The 19,432-nt window shown below is 44.1% G+C and overlaps 1 protein-coding gene across 2 annotated transcripts; it reads right to left on the bottom strand.

The window, feature by feature from the left end:
- Positions 1 to 1,864: 1,864 nt before the first annotated feature.
- Positions 1,865 to 18,055, bottom strand: rassf8b (Ras association domain family member 8b). 2 transcript variants are annotated; one of them, XM_061074926.1, is made up of 10 exons: positions 17,778 to 18,055; positions 14,299 to 14,365; positions 9,078 to 9,248; positions 6,972 to 7,322; positions 6,618 to 6,823; positions 6,247 to 6,450; positions 6,050 to 6,124; positions 5,118 to 5,240; positions 3,961 to 4,090; positions 1,865 to 3,427 (listed from the first exon to the last, which is right to left on the bottom strand). In XM_061074926.1, the coding sequence occupies exons 3-10, from the start codon at positions 9,187 to 9,189 to the stop codon at positions 3,312 to 3,314; spliced, it is 1,317 nt and encodes a 438-aa protein (XP_060930909.1). In that variant the 5' UTR covers positions 9,190 to 9,248; positions 14,299 to 14,365; positions 17,778 to 18,055; the 3' UTR covers positions 1,865 to 3,311. The 2 variants fall into 2 exon arrangements, with proteins under 2 accessions (XP_060930909.1, XP_060930902.1); XM_061074919.1 differs by lacking the exon at positions 14,299 to 14,365.
- Positions 18,056 to 19,432: the final 1,377 nt, after the last annotated feature.

The following is a 19,432-nucleotide window of genomic DNA, read 5'->3' as shown; positions in this document are numbered from 1 at the left end:
AATGCTCACAAAGGCATTATTTGAAGGATTGCATGAGGAGTTGCCGTAGCAACAGAGTGGTCAACATAGTACATGATATTAATATAGATAATATACATATTTTAGTTTGAGGTGTGAGGTAGTTAGAGGGTTTAACAAGTGTATATTTAATCCTTCGTATCTAATATCCACAAGATATGAAAAAATCCTGCATTTATCACTGTATAGCAGTTTATTCATTTGTCATTTCTTTCAATATATTTGATTCATTTCATGTATTTTACATTATTCTTCAATTTGATCTCAGTTTCTTTCATACACAGTGGCTGAATGAAAACCAAAAGGATAAATGGTAAATAGTAAAAGCTAAAAAGAAATACAGGAGCTGAAATTGCAAGTAGACAATAGAAAATAAGATACAATATTGTGTCTGTTTTGAAGGTAGAGTTAATGCATGTTAGTGATGTTGGCCAAGCGCACATGATGACGTTGTATGCATGTAAACACTTGAGTGTTTCAGCACTATGCTACAAACCCAGTGGCTTGAAGTTGCCCCAGTTTGTGCCTCTCATTCACTCTGGTGCATCTCTCATGTCAATACAAAACCGGAACTAAAGCCGAGACATTAATCATGAGCCGGCAGAGACGATACATCTCCTTCAGTTCCGAACCAGCGCTCGTCGTGTTGTGTCTCGCAGCTAAAACAGCTTTTATCCCCTAATTACTCTGCGCTCGTCCTCGTCCCAGTAATTCTGTGTCTTGAAATATCCCTGAGCCGTGACGTTTTTCTAAAATAGCTTTCAGAACCACTTGATGGCTGTCTCCATAATGGCTCCATCATCTCATTTGGATTTGCCCTTTCACCCAGAATCAGCACCGACGACACGGCCAGAGACAATTATTGGCAAAGTGTCTCAGGGGGAAATAAGATGCTGGTAAATGTATTGTCAGGTTTCAAAGCAACAGGGATGTCATGTACATCCATGATTGATGTTTTTCCTTTTCTGCTCATATACACTGTTCTTTAACTCATGTCTACAAGGCAAAAAGGGACAAAACTAAAACCAAATGAATTATAACATTAGCCTATTAATAGGAGTCCAACTAAAACCAATCACACAGAGCATGCACCCAGAGCTGCCTATTGAACAGCAGCATTAGAACCTAACCCCTTTAACACTCTGCATATTGTAGACTTCAATCTACTTTGAAAAAATAGACTAGACTGATGTGAGATCAGTTACAGTTATTCTTCCAGTAAGGCATGCCGTTTTTCCAAAGAGATACGTGACGTGACTTCCTCCGGGGAACCGCAGCACTGGAGCCAGGAATTCACTCGTGTTAGTTAAGCGTCAGCAGAACAAACTCCAGCTTCTTTGCATGCGTTCGGATGAAGCTCTGGGAGATTGAGAAATCCAGGTTTGCGAACGGGGTTTGGAACAGATTGCACCTGTGCACAAATCAGATCAACGCCATAGAAACCGAATCAAAGCAGAAAAAGTCCCCACACGGTGTATGGCACTGAAGTCACACATGCACACACATTTAGGTTAGTGTACATGTTATCCCTAGTTTGGGCATTTGTATGCATGTCACCTTTGATATTTACATATATTTTTTTATGATTGAATATATTTGTTGACACATTTACAATTTGTTATCTAGTTATTCAAGTATACACTTAATCTGAATAAGCTGCGTACATTTTAAAAAAAGTACATTCATCTGACTATTAATGATTTATTTTTACACTAGCTTTGGTTCATATGAGACATCTTTAGTTGGTTAAAATCACAAAAGTCAGACGGAACAAACGAATACTGTCTATGTGTGTGTGTGTGTGTGTGTGTGTGTGTGTGTGTGTGTGTGTGTGTGTGTGTGTGTGTGTGTGTGTGTGTGTGTCCCTGCTCGAACACAGTGAAACACGTCTTGTCCAACACCGTAAGTTGCACCTCAGGTAAATACGCTGGGAGCTAAAGTGCTGAGGCTTCGTCACAAAACAATATGAAAACGAACAAAGACAGAAAAAAATTGAAAAAAAGCCATCATCTGGGAGCAGGACTAACTTTCACAGAGTTAACTTTCAGCTGGCTAAATAGTATATGTTTTGTCACCACCCAGTGGTCAAACGGAGTATTAGGTCATTGTTGGCAACATTTTTCAGGCTAAAGAGAAATAGCCACAGTTTCACAAAAAATATCCAGTAGCTGCTGATTTTACTTTGTGTCCCAGTTTTATGGGATGAGTTAATATTTGTCAACAGAATCTCTGTCACAGAAACAGAAGATCTAACCATTTGTCCATCCTTTATCTATACAGCTTATTCTTTGATGGTCGTAGGGCGGCTGGAGCCAGTCCCAGCTGACATCGGGCAGGAGCTGGGGTGCACGCTAGTTGCCAAGGTACAGGGACAACAACCACCCACACTCACTACAGCTCATTCAGAATCTCCATTAACCTGCATGTCTTGGGGCTGTGGGAGGAAGTCAAAGAAAACCCACGCAGACACAAACTCCACACAGAAGGACCCTGGCTAAACTGGGATTCAAACCGGAGACCTGTGAGACGGCTGTGTAAACCACTACCCCACTGTGCCATCCCTCAACTTGAAACAGGATGTAAATTGCTTGTTTAAATCAATTCAAAAAATAAAATCATGTTATTGAAAGGATCAAGCCATTGTTGAGTTATACTGACATCGGTCTCCGTGACAAGGGATCACCTGAATACTAAATCAATATGGCGCATAGTTTTCAGTAGCTACCTTGAGTTTCTTTTAAACATAAGACCTGTTGACGTCTGGTTTGAACACACCAGAGTAAGGCAATCAGATATGGCTATGAATTATAGCACAGGTGTGACGTCACAGTTTGTGCATGCTCATGCATATACCTTCTTTTTTGTCTATGCGTGTATGTTTACATGTGTCCACACTTTGCATCCTGAAACTCCTGTTCCAGTTCATGATTGAGGACATTAAAAAATATAAGGTTTATCCGCCTCGAGCCTCCGTACCTGACAAGAAAATGTCTGCTGGCTTGTCGTTTTCTTTTAAGAGGAGTCTTCACTCACTCAGATGAAATGCTTGCTTGCAAATGGGTTTGACATCAGTTGTGGTGTCTGTGTAAGATGGAGGAGGAAGACGCAGTGCAAAAAAGATGCAAAACAGATCAGACTTGTCTTTCACGATATCCCACTGATCCTCCACAGGATGCTCCTGGAGCTGTGCTCGCTGCAGTGCGTTAGTCAGGAGCAGTTCAGCTGATTATGCGTTCACTCCCAGTTAGAGAACAGTCCAGTAACACCAGGCTGAATTATGATGGTCCCCTGGGTCACACGTAGATCCCCTCGGGGTTGAGGCTGGTGGAGAGGGTGTTTTGCAGCGTGCGGAGGTCGCTGGGTAAGAGACGAGACGAGCCGCGTCTGTTCAGGGAGCCGGACTCCAGCTCTGAAACACCGAGGTTTAGAGGACAAACATGAAACAGATTTTCCCGCTTTAACAGAGGATGAACAACAGTCATTCAAACAGTCAGATGCGTTATTCTTGTGATTAAAGACTTTGCCTTTTAGTCTTTTTGCAATTAGTTTCAGTAACTATTCACTATTACTTCAGTTTTCATATCACGTCTGTAAAGAAGCTTCCAGGTGTTTTCTACATGACCAAAAACATTCCCTGGGATTTTTCTTTTGAGAATTAAAATGATTTGTTTTCTTTTTGACTCACTGTGAAACTCACTGAGCTTCTCAGAGGTGCTGGTGATTAGTTCAATGTAACAGGGTTATAGACATAAGCTGCTGTGACTGGCCTAGCCTGTAATTCACAGGATGACCACAAGGTAGCACTGTGCTCATACACATGTAAAACCAATATATAGAGTACCTCACTCAGAATGATGATTGATCTTACTAATATATGTGTGTGTGTGTGTGTGTGTGTGTGTGTGTGTCCGTGTGTGTGTCCGTGTATGTGTGTGTACGTGCCGGTGGTGTTGTCCTCTCCTGCAGGTTGAGCAGGCAGCACAGTGACCTTGGAACCCGTCTGCTGAATGAACTGCTGCAGGTTGACCTGTCGCAGCTCTTTAGTCAGCTGTTCCAGCTCCTGCTCTTTCTCCTGCACCGGAGAGAAACAGAAAAGACACCAAGACAACAACAGTATTGAATTGTAAGTTGAAGGTAGTTTTCTTGCTTAATGTAAACCAGCCCCCTCGAAAAATGTCCCGGAAATGTCGGAGTGTGAGAATACAGCAGCAAAAATGTTCGAAAGTATTCTCAGAACGCGAGTGGGTGTGTTGATGACGTTTCTAACACGTGAGGGACGCAAAACAAGAAGACTACATCTATCTCAGGATGTAAAAGAGGCATCATACATGTTGTAGACGCAGGTGAAGATGTCAACCTTAAAAGACGACGAGTTTCAAGATAATTTAAACGTCCTGCATGTTCTACCAGGGTGCCCCCCCCCCCCCCACCAGAGATGTTCCTCTTGCTGTGAATGGACCCAAACAATCTCCTGCTGCTGTTCTTCACATATGAACTCCCAACATTTTCCAGACCCAATTTTCAGCCCATTTTCCTGTTGCAGGAACAAGGCTGCTTTCGCTCTAATCTGCATCTTTCATGTGAGGAAATTAATAAGGTATCATTCTCTGCAGAAGCCAGAGCCCAGTCGAGACGGCAACAGAGAAACTGAGCTGCTGGATGGTTACGCAACTGCAGGCGAGGGATTGTGTTCTTATTCAGGCCCCTCTCTAATCAGGCAAAGAATGCTGGAACCCCCCCTCTCTCTCTTTTCCCCCTCTCATTACCTCACGCTTCCCACACCCTGCTGGACCTCGCCTGCACATACGGCACTTTAACTCATACCAGGGCGCATGCAGCCAAAAAGATCCACCTCCCATCCCCGCGAGCCAGAGATTAAAATTCGCTTCACTGCCCACAGTTTAATGAGCTTAGATTTCCACAGTTCCACCTGGTTGCCGGGTACAATTTCCACACTGCGGCGCCAAACTTTTGAGTTAGTACTTTAAAACGTTTTTCTGAAATCCAATGGCTAAAGGGTGCAAAAAAAAAAATGTATTGTTGAGGTTACAGCGCTAATAAAACTGAATAAAACAGGAGGCAGGAGAATGGGAGCTGACCTGTATTCTCTTGCCCGACTGGCCAAGTGAGCGTTCCAACGCCCGGCAGCTGCTCTCCAGCCGCGCCGTTTGTTGGCTCTGCGTCTCCAGCTCTGCCCTCACCTTCTCCAGCTGAGATCGCACCTGAAACGCAGCAACGACTTTTATAGAAGGGAAGTGGCCAAAGGTGACTCACACATCGTCCGTAGTAAAACATGCAGGAGGACTCTGATGCTTACAGTTGTTTAAAGTTGAATTCCATTAAGGTAAAGGAAAAAAGATGCAGTGTCGCAAACTGTATTTATAGTGGAAGCTATACATAAAGGAAATCTCCTGTTACATTTGTATTAAAAAAGAGAATTGTTCCAGTCACTGTATGAACCACATATGTAGGTTGTTTTTTTTTAATCAAGGAGTTAAAACCATTTTAAATGCAACAGTTTTGCCACTTTCTACCTCCACCAATGACGCAATGTTTGTTTGTTTTGCAGGATTATGCAAAAACTCCTGGAACTATTTACCACGAAACGTAGTGGAAGGATGTGTTTATGGCTCCGGGAAGAACCCATTAAACTCTGGTGCAGATCTGGATTTTGTAATCCCTTTCTTAAACATTCTTTAACAATGTTTTTTCACTGATTTTACAGGGAATAGTTCATAGATCTAAGAAGTCAGGGTGACTGATATTGGTGTGCAATTGGGTGCGGCTTGATTGAATTTAATTAAAGGGTATTTAAGGGGACTATTGGGCCTTAGCAGAGGTATGCAGTCTACTGAGAGCTTTCTAGTCTGCTCTGTCTGCTTTGTCTGGAAGAAATCTCCCTGTGGCTAATTTAGCAGATTCTGTGCAGCTTAGGTTAAATAGTAATTTCTGCAGGACAGACAGTGAGATGCTCCACAGCTGTTTATGTGTTGAGTTTCCATGTTGTTATGAATGTTCTGGAAGCCTCTACCTCCTCATCGTTGACCTTCTGGTTGAGCTCGGCCTCGTGCTGCAGCCGCTCCTGCTCCAGGCCCGAGTCCATGCTCTGTACAACATCACAGAAAATAAAAACAGACAGCCAGGCTGTTTTAGTCAAGATCCACAATGGGATTGTACAAAAGGAAGAATACAGAACGTTTCCATGCTCTTTTCTGATGCCACTCTCACCTGGATGCGTGTTATATAATCTGAAAGCTGGGCCTCGCAGTCGCGTACGCGGCCCTGCAGCTCGCCCAGCTGCTGCCGGAGTTGCCGCTCGCTCTCCTGCTCGATCTGCAGCTCGTTCTCCCAGAATTCCTCCTCCTCCATCTCGGCATCGTTCCTCCTCACCTGTTGCTCCAAAAGCAGAAGCTCCTCCTCCAGATTTTGTCGCTGGTGACAGAGTAAAATATTTCATTTGGAAACTTGCCCTACAGAGAATATGAAATACTCCAGAGATGAGATGCTTGATTTACGGTCTGAAAGCTAATAGATTTGAGGACGTGTGGGTTTAGAGTTTTCTGTAAGTAAAAGCTGTGGCAGCTGTGGTTTGTCTTTACTTGGTTGGCCTCGCTGGCGGCCTCCTCCCAGTCTCCCAGCTCGGCCTCGCAGCCCAGCAGACGGCTCTCCAGGGCCTGGAGTTTGTCTCTCTGCAGCTGCACCAGCCGGCTCAGCTCTCTGGCTGGACTCCCAGGCACAGATGCTCCTCCACCACCTCCAACTCTGCTCAGGCTCAGGCTCACACTGCGCTGCTGGGGCTGTTTGGCTGTATGGATGGATGGGTAGGTAGGTGGGAGACAAATGTTTGTTGATATGCAGAAAAAGAGAGGGAGGACGGGAAGGAAATAAACCATGAATAAAACCAGTATGAGTGATAGACAAAATAAATAAATCACACTAACACAGCACTCTACCTCCGGCATCTCTGCTTCTCCCAAATATGTCCCGCAGACCCTTGGCCCCTCCAGTGAAGGTCAGGGATTTGCGTTTGGGTTCCCTTCGTTTTATCGAGTGGTCCGACCCCGACGGCCGGAACTTGGCCAGAGGCGGGAGGCTCTGCCGGTAGAAGCCTCGCTCCGGGACGCGACCCTGCCCGTCGGAGGCCGGCCGCTCGCTGACGGACGGGCCGGTTCGCTGGAGGATGAGCTGCACGTCGCTGGCATACTGACCCCACTTGTTGAGGGACACCACAGGGTTTTCATTTGGAGCCAGGTGACGCTCTGTATCCCGCCATTTCTCGATCAAAGTGTATCTGCCAGTGCGACCTGGGGCAAAGAGGCCAATGAGAGCAGCTTGCATGCTGTTTCTTTAGAGCTACAGCAGATACAGAGAGTCCAGACACACACACTCCTCTGGCTCGCCAAGTCTATTTATTTATTGGTGCACTGCTAACACTGGTTCTGCATTTTAATCGTGTACCATCACTGGCTGAGTTTTGCAGAAACATTTTAAAATGGTCTGATAAGTGTCTCTTGCTGGTTAACACATGCAAATGTTTATCTTCTTCACATAAACAATCCTAAAAATTGATTATAAAACATTAAATCTTCAAACTACAGTTTAATTTTCAATTTAAGTTTTTACGGAAACCAATACTTCTCTATATTAATCATAATTAATCACTTAGATCCACTCATCTTCATCACTAAATACCACTATTATGAAGTGACAGGAATAACTGATCCTGCAAGAATAAGGACTTTCTTTAGGGATGATGCCTATGACTGATTCCACTCATACATGTCCAACACAAGCTTCTTTGTTATATTTGCTTCTCCATGGAGGTCCCTCTGACCTATGGCGTCCCACAGGGATCTATTTTTGGCCCACTTGAACACACTAGTTGGAAACGCAGCTGTCTTCCTTTTTATGCAGATGACACAAGATTTATGGTGGTAAAACATTATTTATAAAATGGCAAATACTAAGCATACAGCCAAAAATCTTGGCTCTTCAATCATGTTTGAGAATTTTTACAAAAGTAGTTGCTTTTCTTCTACAGTAACAAGAAATAAGTAGACAGAACTCTTTTACAACTCTCCCACGCTCGTGCACCGTGGGCAGATTCAAAGAACTTCACCAGTGTGTACAGTGAAAGCACTTTACAGTGGGAAGACTCAACACAAACCCTGACTGTGTCGGGAAAAGGACTTGGTTCAATGGTTCACGGCCCCTTGTGTGTGTAATTGTGTGTGTTCGCCTGCATTCTTGTGTGTACACATCCAGATAACAGCGTAACACTGCCCATTGCACCCTCACCCTCGTCTTGCACAGTAAGGGTCCTCGTAAAAGAGGCACATTCATCACCACAGCCGGCCATTCACATCAATGTGGCCAGGGCTGGACAAAAGGCACAGGGGACACACAGGACAGTGAAAGCCATAACTCCTGATACACTGTCTCTGAGGAAAAACATCAATGACTTAAGTGAGAAATTAAGCGATAAATCGGTTTTAAAAAAAAGAACATGTCTCTCAATTTAAAAAAGTCATATCCTCATTGACTTCACAAAGCTTTACGCACAACACAATCCATGTGATGACAAACAGAAGCAGAGTGTCAACTCGTTTCTCTGCAAACCAACAGAACATGTCAATAAAGCAGCGTCTGCAGTCGGGCTCATTTCGTTTTTTGTGCAGCCCATTTGTGGTGAATCTCTCTTTGTGCCCTCGAGTCACTTTTCATTTTCATGCAATTTATCATCTCCACTATGTCTGACAACCTGCCTGGGCCAATATTGGACACAGTCCACATCACAGAGTGTCCCCATTGGGATCTTTGTGGGACGACGTATCATTTGCACAGTTTTTCAGCATTAAGAGGCCAGATGGAGAAGATGTTCATCTATGATCTACTCCTCTGTGGTGGTGGTGGTGTTTGTCCAGTTATCAGGTTGCCTTTTGGATTCTGCAAGACCTTTGTGTAATTTCCTATCAAGTTACCATTACTCTATGTTAATATCTCACAATCCTCTATCACCAACAAACAAGCATCATATGTAAAAGGAGTTTAGATCTTACCGATGGCTTGAGCCAGGGCGATGACCACCTCCTGGCATGTGGTGAACTCCGTGACCCCGCACACGATGCGCTGCACTCCGTCCACCCACACTTTCAGCTCCATGGCCTTCATCCAGAGGCCCTCATACCTCCACACCACTGCGGGGCGCTAATGATGATTTAATGTCCATCCTAAAAGAAAAAAGAAAATTAAGATTGTTCAATGCTTGTAAGGGAAAAACCTTGAAGCTGCATCAAATACTATCATACTAAGAATAGTTCGATAACTTAATAGTGACAAGCACAGAGAGTGTTAGCATCTTTCAGCTCATTGTTTTGGTTCTATGGCAACAACTGAACAGTTTTGGTTCAATTTCACCACAATGATGTGTGTAACCAGCCACAGCAGTTAATGGTTTTCAGTTAAAAAAGCTCGAAAAACCGACTGTGCACAATCTGTAAAACAAATGTTTGTAAAACAATAACACAATGTGATCATATTGGTACAATAAAATCAAAATTTCCACAGCCTCACATTTCGTCAACCTCCTGTTTCAGTTAGTTCAAATAAATAAATCATCCAAACACACACAAACTACACAGTTGTGCAGAGCGACACCGGCCTCGTGTGAAGCAGCAGCACAACAACTTGCAACACTTGTTCTTTCGAGGCAGTTTCCTGTAGCGCAGCTGACAAATGAATGCAACAACACACTTGTGGTGCAGCGACTGCGACCGTCTAACAGGGCCCGTTCGATATATTTTTCATTCGCCGGTGTCGCTGCAGAGAGGTGGTGGTGGTGGGGGGGGGCTTACAGCAGTTGCATGCACGCAGAACGAGAGCCCATTTCAAACTGCTGACACAAGCACGTCAGGCAGCGAGGCAGTCATTAGGAAGCTGGCAAGGCCACGGCAGCCGGGCCAGAGCAATGAGGGAGCAGGTGCCTAATGCTCAGGCTCCTGCAGCCCGACAGGAAGGCAGCGCTCTCCTCTCCTGACGGGCCATCAGCTCCGCTCCCATCCTTGACTTTCATATGGCTTCGGGCCTCCCTTATTACAATTTAGGCGCCTTCCATCTTTATCACAGCTGGAATGGGGCTCCAATCTCTCCTGCTATTTAGCTCCCGCTCCGCTCCCCACCCGGGGCCTCCTCCTACGGAGACCGCATTACAGTGGACGCTCCTTGGCATCTGGCGAGGGCAAGGCCTTCGTTCGGTGCGGAGCGGGACGATTTGTAACCGTGGACAGGAGACTGCAGGATGCATCTGAACCCAGACACCTGTTTACAGCCCAGTAAATGAGACTATTACCCTGAATGCAGCTCGGCGGGACACAGAATAGAGGTGGACGAGAAAGGAAAGGAAGACAAATCACTCTGGAGGGGCGGATGGATAAACAAAGAAGGCAAGGTGAATGGAAGAAGGAAGAGGGGGAGATTGGGGGTGGTCTAAAGAATGAGTGCAACATGACAACAGCACAAATGTTAACCGACAAACAAATTACCTTAAAGATTACAGTGTACAAGTACTGTTTGAGGTTTATAAGGTGTTTCTGAAAAATATCTAAATAGAATCTGACATTAAAAAGATTCTCTCATCAACAGTGTAGCCAACAAGTGTCCAGAGTGGAAGCAGTGTTTATAATCTGAATCGACTCTTTACTGGAAATCAGACCTCTGTGTATTTACAGCTTGTTAACAAACAGCTCTGAGACACCATTCTGTTAAAACACACAGCGTCCAAACAGACGATGTGATGACACTCTCTGCTTTCCCAGCCGAGGTCGAAATGTTGTAATACAGTGTTTATTCAATGACGAGCGATATCCAGATCCCACCGAGGCCTCGTCCACCAGGAAGAGCCAGTTCACACAGGCTTGTAAACCCAATTCCCTCTATGTGCACACACACACACACACACACACACAGACACCCCTTTGTGAAAAGTCGAACTCAATTCACTCACACGTCTGCAAAACAATTATCAGAAACTTAACTCTAACAATCATATGTTATTGAATTAAGGTGAAAGTTTTAAGCTTTAAGCTATGAGAGACTGTGCTTCAGTCAAATTAGATTGATAACTAGAATTACAGCCCTAATGAGACACACAACCTGGTAACTGGTTGTGTCTCCACCAACCAGTGCATTTAATCCCACATCAAAAAATTTTTGCAGATTAATAAGAGATCAATGTGACCTTTGACCTTCGACCACTGAAGTCTAGTCAGTTAATCTTTGAGTCCAAATGACAACTGGTCAAAATAGAAGGCAGACTTAAGATATCATGTTCACGAGGTAAAACAACATGCTTTGTGTGACATGACCTTGACCTTTGACCACCCGAACCTAATCAGTTAATCCATGAGTCTTATTGAGGATTCTCTCGAGGTCTGGTGAGGTCACAGTAACCTTGACCTTCAAAATCAAATCAGTTTATCGTTGAGTCCAAGGAAACGTTTGTACCAGAGGTGAAGAAATCCCCTTTCCTCAGTGCTAACGCCTCTATCCACTGGCTCTAGACATTTAGTATAAAAATGGTAAATAAGTCACCTTTGACACGAAGGTTAAAGTGTCTATTTAATAGAAAAATCAATGCAAGACATCTTTAGCCGCAAGTGCAGACATGTGGAAACAGCACGTAAAGAAACAGAAGACATAAGGTCAAACCGACCACACTAATAACTCTCCTTTCTTGGTCAATCAATGGGTATTTTTCCCTACTTGACTCGTTCTCACTGGCTCCTTGGCACAAATACCACAACATATGTTGGGAGATGTTTGATTTGATCAGAGGTGGCATACAGTACAGTGCCATAGGAGCAGGCAGCTGTGCAGGAGCAGATGTTCGGAGGTTGCGAAGCGGAACCGAAGCAGATCTATATGTTCACAAGCTTTGATCCCTTTCATAGCTGCGGAGATGCTCTGCACGGGCGGCTCCGGTGAACAGGATATAGAAGCTGTGACGTCAGAGAACAACATGCATCACACTGGCATCCGACTCAATGTCAATCTAATCAAATCCCTCCCTCTACAGCTCAAACAACACAGCTACTGAAGTCTGTTTCCTTGTGGAAACGATCTTCGATTTTCTTTACCCAGCTAATAACTTCCAACACTCGAATCATTAGGACACCGTCATGCCTGAACCACCACTGCTGCTCATTTCACCCCCACCCCCCCAGCCCCCCAATTGCTGTTATTGTGCTACCTTTGCTTTTGAACATTTGTACATTTGCACTAACTGTTACTTTTTTAACTACTGTATATCCCGCCTATAGTGTATTCACATTTATATATATTTTTATTTCTATCCTGCTCATAGTGTATTCATCGTCCTTATATCTTACAATTCCTGTTAATACTGTAATATTCCATATATATTTCTTATTGTACAGATCTATTTATTTACATTTTTACTATAATATGCACAGTACTCTGCACTTTTACTGCCTTTTTTGCACTTCTGGTTAGATGCTAAACTGCATTTCGTTGTATAAGTACTTGTACTGTGCAATGACAATAAAGTTGAATCTAATCTAATCTAATCTAATTTTCTAAATACTATTTCCACTTTCTCTCTGGTTACGACTTTGATCTAAATTACAGTTGCTTTGAAGCCCCCACTGCCACAGAGTGGATAAATAAATCATACCGGCTACATGGTGCGTACACACAAATTAGCATGCCGCGAAATGTGTGCTTCTATTTTGGTTCAGCCTCACTTTAAATGTAAACCTCCATATTCAGTGACGGGCTCCGCTCACTGAGCTTCACATTTCCACGGTGAGTGACCTCAGAACCTGTGGGAAAGGTGCTGGAGCTGCTGGTATTTCCTTTTTCATTCGTCACAGTTTAATAAACAACTCAACCCTCCACATTCCTACTTCACGACACGTAGTAAACAATTCATAGAGAATCCAGGACAGAGTTGGTCTCAATGACCTTCAGCAGAAGGCACTATGGTTGGATTGCAGACACAGTTTGTCCAAAGATTCATGTTCCCCTTCCAGCAAATCAAAAAGTCAAGTTTTTCCCAAAGATGTTTTTTGTTATCTAAGGTAGGTCGAAATCAAACTGACCTTTGTTCAAGTGTTCATCTTTCTTATACGATTGTTTTTTTGATTCCATAAAAACATTTTGTGATTGACAGCTGAGACTGGCTCACCGGAGCAAGATGGCAGCCACCACATCCAGGATATTTTGCCTTCCCTTGTGGAGACATGTCCCATTTATTTGCTTTGAAAGAAAAGATAGGTCCACTCTGAAAACACCAACATTTAAATGCCGTCATGTAATAGCAAGTTTGTGTGTAACTAAAGAAAGAGCTGCTTCTTCATTGGAGGAGATAGAGGCAGAGTTGGTCGAGGTTATACGAGAAAGATTTGATAAGATCCAGTGCGTCTCTGCTATGGAAGCTGTCAGTGCGAATCAACAACTTTTGCCGCAGCCGTTTCTGTTTCAGACGTGCAGAATACCGTATCGTCTGGGCTGTGAACCATCGAGCTAAACTTAGCGGTGACTTCAGTCCACCTCCCCTGGAGTTCCATTCTCAGGATGCCACAGAAAGCCAGAGCTAGGGAGGGGACACAGTGTGGCACATAGTGTTTCTTATTTATGTTTCCTCAGACGTGGACGGTTCATGAGACAGCTCAGCACATAAGCTCCTTTAATAGCCCTGAGTCGAGCTTTAAAAAGATATTAAGATTGAAAAATGTAAAGAAAAGCTTCTAGTGCCACACCTGATACCCATCAAGGGGTTCATTTCCTGCCGTGTTCGGCTGAACGCCCTCAGCCCGTCGCTAAATTAAACTTTAACAAACTCATTGATCAGGATTGAACCATTGACCCTTACTCATATCCGGCAGACTGCCAACAAAACAAAACTTTGCACAAAAAAACACGAAAATCCAATTAATTTGTTCCCAAATGTCACATGTTTCCTTTGAATCCACTGATGTCTGTCTTAAAAAATAAAAAAATGACATCTTGTGAAATTTACTGAGGAGAAAAGGCTTTTTTGAAGCAGCAGCAATGAGCAACAACAGACGGTGACGCAACCACAGGCAAATTTTTGCAGCAAAAAGGAGGCAGCGGCAGCAGGAGGGGGTCCACAGGAACAAGGGGTGCACGGACAAAAGAGCATGCTGCAGTGTGTGTGTGTGTGTGTGTGTGTGTGTGTGTGTGTGTGTGTGTGTGTGTGTGCGTGCCCACATGGCTAGCTGGATGCAAACAATCCCTCACCATGGCGACGCAGCTCTGCCTTTGTCCGAGCTTTGCACAGATGACTGGATTGATTCGAGGGCACAGTCTGGGAAAGCAAACCAAACAATCAGCAACAATTAAGAAGCAAACCCGTGCTTTCCTGTCACTTCCTCTTTGTTTCCGCTGAATGTGGCCTCCAAGAAAAACACGGAGGTGTCGCTGCAGCGGGGTTCCCCGAGCTCAAGAGGTAAAGTAAGTGGGGTCGCTGCGGAAACGTCTCCCAGCTGATCTGCATGTGGAGATTTAGTCATTTAATAATTTGAATTGGAGCAGATGGAAGGTTTTAGCTCACATGCTTGAGTGGAAATGAATCCCTAACCCTAACCCTAACCCTAACCCTAACCCAGCTAAACTAATAAACTTCACATTAGAAACTAGACTTTGTAGAGCGCAAACCTCCACCGATCTCCCAACTTTAACCAAGTTGATAAAAGATTTCTGGGTGGTGTTTAACGTTTAAAGTCCCCATCTGAAGTTTTCAGGGTGGCGGTCTGCCGCAAGATCCCAAGATGGACATTCTTTGGTGTTGCGGGTGGGAACAATAATAAACTTTCTGTATCTAAACTCGGGTTAATGAGATCTCCTCACCCTCCCAGCTGGATTCAGTGAGGTGATGCAACATGTCAAAGTTTGAGATGAGAAATTGAGACTTGCTGCATGTGGATCCTCTGGTGACTTTGAGGGAACCTGGAGGCCTTTTGTGGAAAATACTGGGGCCAAGCTCAGGCCCCCCACACCTCCTTTTTCCCTTTAAGGATAAGCCTTGAGCCTTGTGTTTAAGTGCTACTCCCCATTTGTCTGTGTTTATTCATATTTGTCTTTTTGGTGTTGTGTCCTGGTTCCTCCTCTGCATCCAGATCCATGCCAAAAGATTTATGAATTATTCTCTAGAAATGTAAAAAAAGAAATCCAACTCTCACATCTCGCAATGTTAAAGAAAGTGATAATAAAATGTCCTGGATCTGCACCAAACTTTTATGAGTTCCTTCACGGCCTCATATCTCATCCTTTCACCAGATTTCGTGAAAATGCATTCAGCAGTTTTTGCTTAATCCTGCTGAAAATCAAAACAGACAGGGGCAGAAACATAACCTCCTCGGCGAAGATAACAATATAATAATATAATATGACTGCACTAAATTCCCTGGCAGTAGTGGAGACCCTTCGGTGTGACTGACATTGCTGCTCCTGGAGCCACGCTGCCAGCGAGGCTAAAAATAGCCTCGGGAGCTGCTCGTGTCAGCAGGTATTTCTAATATAAAGAAGCAAATTTCATTAGGATTTGACCCTTGTGCTCGGACAAGATGGCACTTCTCCTGATGGAGTATCCTGCACTCCCCCTCCTAATACTACTGGACGACACAAGGAAACGCATGCTCCTCCACCTACTGTTCCCACATACTGCAATCGGAACGTTTCAGCCTCCCGTGTTCCTTTCGGTTTCCTCGTCGGTCGTGTGCTGCTGAGTGGAGACGCCTTTTAGAGATTACTTCCACATCAGCCCTGTCAGGTGAGGGGGGGGGGGAGGCGGCTGCAGGTTTAACACAAGCTGGAATAAGCTGAGTGAAACCGCTACGCAGCACAACAGCTCCGTATTCAGGTAGCGTTAGTCATCCGTTCCAGAAACGTATCATGTAAGATTTGAATGTGGACAAGCGGTGTGGCGTTCAGCTTGGATGCAACATATGGCGATCGATGTGCTTTTTAATCCAAATTAGCGGGAAAGACGTTTAAAGGCGGTTGGGTACGTCACCACTTGCTCTGGTTGTGTTCAAACTGCTGCAGATGCTTGGAAAACAGCCTTAAAATCCATATTCTATATTATATTGATGTTATTTCCAGCAGTGCTACATGGCAGCGGCCAACATGGAATGAAGTTGAGTGACCAAATTGCCACCTTGCAGTCTGAAAAGTTCAAACTAATCAGCTTGGTGGAGACAATAAGCCTTTAACCCTGTAAGACTCTGAGCTTAGCCGACCATGAGGTGGTGGGAGGTGGGGGGGTTCTGGATTAGATTAACAACGTGAAAATCTTTAAAATTATCATTTCTCTCCCACAGATCTTTACGTGATTATTCCCCAAATGATAACACAAGCATGAATTCAAAAAGTTGAATCAATGCATTGTGAATTCAAAAAGTGAAATGGTCCGTTTTCTGCATCTGGAAAACTGACATTGAGAGACGTCTCTGTAACTGCAGAGATCGGGAGAGAATTTGCTACTTTTCCTTGTTATACTCTCCGTCCATTTGTTTGTTGATTTGTGTGATTGTGAACAAGATTACACAACAACTGACCCGACTTCCATGAAACTTGGTGCAGGGATGTGATATGGGTAATTCATGGGTCTTGATGATAAGAAAACTGATATTTAAGAATATGGACTGTTAACTGGAAACTACATCTTTTACTGGCACGAGTCATAAACCAAGCAGATTTTAAGTGTTGGACAAGGTCAGGACTTGACAAATGATGCTTGAGTATGTGGCAAAGGGGTAAATTAACATGTCATTAAAGAAAAATAGAGCCAATGTAGTTCAGGTGACGAGATTAGTTTATCAGAAAGTACATCTGTGATCTCATGGTGTATTCTCCTGTGCACAAGTACACACATTTCCTGGGTTTTGCCCCCTATGTGCATTCTCATACTACAAACGTAGAAGTGGTTCTGAGTGAATGAGTGTTGCCCTTGTCTCCATCACACGTGTGCTTCAAGGACTCCTCAGTCTGCACTGGGGCTGTGTGACTCAGTTGAAGGAACTCTGATTAAAACCACTGCTGAGTGAGCGCTTAGAGCCCAAACTCTATTAAGAGATTCATCACTGCAGGGCTCACACACACACACACACACACACACACACACACACACACACACACACACACACACACACACACACACACACACACACACACACACACACACACACACACACACACACACACAAACAAACAAACAAACAAACACACACACACACACACACACACACACACACACACACACACACACACACACACACACACACACACACACACACACAAACACACACACACACACACACACACACACACACACACACACACACACACACAGATGGCTCATGCACCATGTGGGGAATCTCTCCAGGGTCACAACATGTTTTGATGATGAAGTGTGACCACGAAAAAAAAGAGATTATTCATTTTTCTGCAGCACCTTCCTGGAGGTTTCCACAGGAGGATGAAGGGAATTCATCCGGATGCATCTGAGCCCCCAAACAAAGTTATGCAACAACATCTGATCACTTTGTTTTCTGAAATATCTGAAGTCGTTTTTTTTGTTTTTTTTTAGAAGGAGCCCAACAACCTGCAGGTTTTTAATTATTGCCTTCACTGACGCATCCAAGCCCCCCCCCTCCCCTCCCAAACCCCCCCAGCAGAAGCACTGACAACATTGCACCCTGTGTATAAAACAAACATACCTCAGAGAAAGATGATGATTTCAGGACATGTTTTCAGGACTCTGCTGCCTCTCCCTCCCTCTCTCTCTCCCTCTCTCCCGGTGCATGGTCCGCGGGCCGGATCCTGCTTCTATCCCGATCCGAGCCTCGCAGGGAGCGGACACGTTCCTCTCCCTCCGCCGCCGCCTCCTCCTCAGTGCGGATGACGATGTGGATGTAAACACGCGTCACTCCTCTCCTCGGACATCCGACACGGAGCTCACACGCACGGAGCTCACACGCACGGCGCTCCGCCCGCTCGTAGCCCCGCTGTGAAGGGGGGGAGGAGGGGGGAGCCCTCGGAGCAGCGTGCTGGAAATGACATGGGACACCGCAAGGCATGATGGACCGGTTAAAGCTGCAACGCACTGGACCCGGGGATCCTGCTCACACGTCCGATGCAGTCACCTGACACTTCGCTTTGTTGTGAGACAATGTGGCGTTTGATAAATCTACATATTAAGATAAACTTCATGTGTTTGGTTGAAAAAATCATCCAGAAATGACAATTTTTAGGATTTTCTTTGAAGTTTAAAGCTGCAATGGACTGGTAACCTCATGGTAGATCCTCACATGTCTGATGTAGTCACCAAAGTTTGTTATGGGACAATGTGGTGTTTTGACAAATCTATTTTTTGTTCAGTAAACTTAATCCTTTTGTAATTTTTCAATCTAATATAAGTTTTGTAATAAAAAACTGTATTAATGTTTCTTATTTTCTTAAAAGATGTTAAGTACTGCAGGGCACGTTCTAAACCTGCCTGTTCGGAACAGCCTGTGTTGATGCTCCGGAGCTACTTCAGAATTACTCCTTGTTATGAGTGAGTCCTCCTCAAACAGTTCTACAATATACTGTCACCTTTTGATTGTTTGCATGCTGGAAGTTGTGTGCAGAGCTCTCTACCAAATTTAACTCTGCACTTTCCTGGACCACTAACGGTACTTATAATTGGTGGGAAGTCCATAAGATGAACGTTTTGTGTGTTATGTGTTCAACATACAGGCAGAAAGACATGTTTTCTAACTCTGACTTAAGATTTAGATGTAGATCTTGTTGGAATTTCAAACTTTTTAACTATAATCTGTGTCTGACTGAACTCTTAACAATAAAGATAGGAACAGTTTTAGCCAGATATAAGGCCTTGTACAAATGATTTTATAATAACCTTTTCCTCTCCTAATGTTTAATGTACAAATTATAAATGTGTGCGTCACATTGATGGTCAGTCTCACAGCTGTCTTGATAGGAGCTGGAGGTCAGACAGAGTGACGTTGTTGGATTAATTTTGTATGTTGCTTTGGTTTCGAGGATCCGAATGTTTACACAGTCAGGATTGTTTCGATGAAGCAGAAAACATAATAATCTTTTCTCCAATTGTAAACACCTTTGGCCGACATTGCATCTGCTGGTTCAAAGTCTTTTATGAAGTAAACAGGTTGCCTAGCAACTATAGCGTCATTGGGAGTGTCTTCCTTTTCACTTCCGTATTCCAAATGCCAGGAGGATGGATTACGCCTGCGCACTTCCGAGGAAGAGGAACAAAGATCTACTGTATAAAATAGACAGACGCCGGATGTTCAGGGCGCTCTGATACAACTAATGTATTGGAAGCCCATTGCTTTGCTGTTACCTGTTC

The sequence above is a fragment of the Limanda limanda genome, chromosome 1, assembly GCF_963576545.1.
Source record: "Limanda limanda chromosome 1, fLimLim1.1, whole genome shotgun sequence".
NCBI lineage: Eukaryota > Metazoa > Chordata > Actinopteri > Pleuronectiformes > Pleuronectidae > Limanda > Limanda limanda.
Note: the sequence above shows the minus strand (reverse complement) of the source record. Positions and strands in the feature narration are given on the sequence as shown.

What these genes read in the sequence shown, in the direction of transcription:
- rassf8b (XM_061074926.1), bottom strand. Translation starts at nt 9,189, where the DNA reads ATGAAGGCCATGGAGCTGAAAGTGTGGGTGGACGGAGTGCAGCGCATC. An exon ending in ATTATATAACACGCATCCAG is followed by an intron (nt 6,125 to 6,246) that starts GTGAGAGTGGCA and finishes GATGTTGTACAG; the next exon opens with AGCATGGACTCGGGCCTGGA. An exon ending in AGGAGAGGACAACACCACCG is followed by an intron (nt 3,428 to 3,960) that starts GCACGTACACAC and finishes TCGGTGTTTCAG; the next exon opens with AGCTGGAGTCCGGCTCCCTG.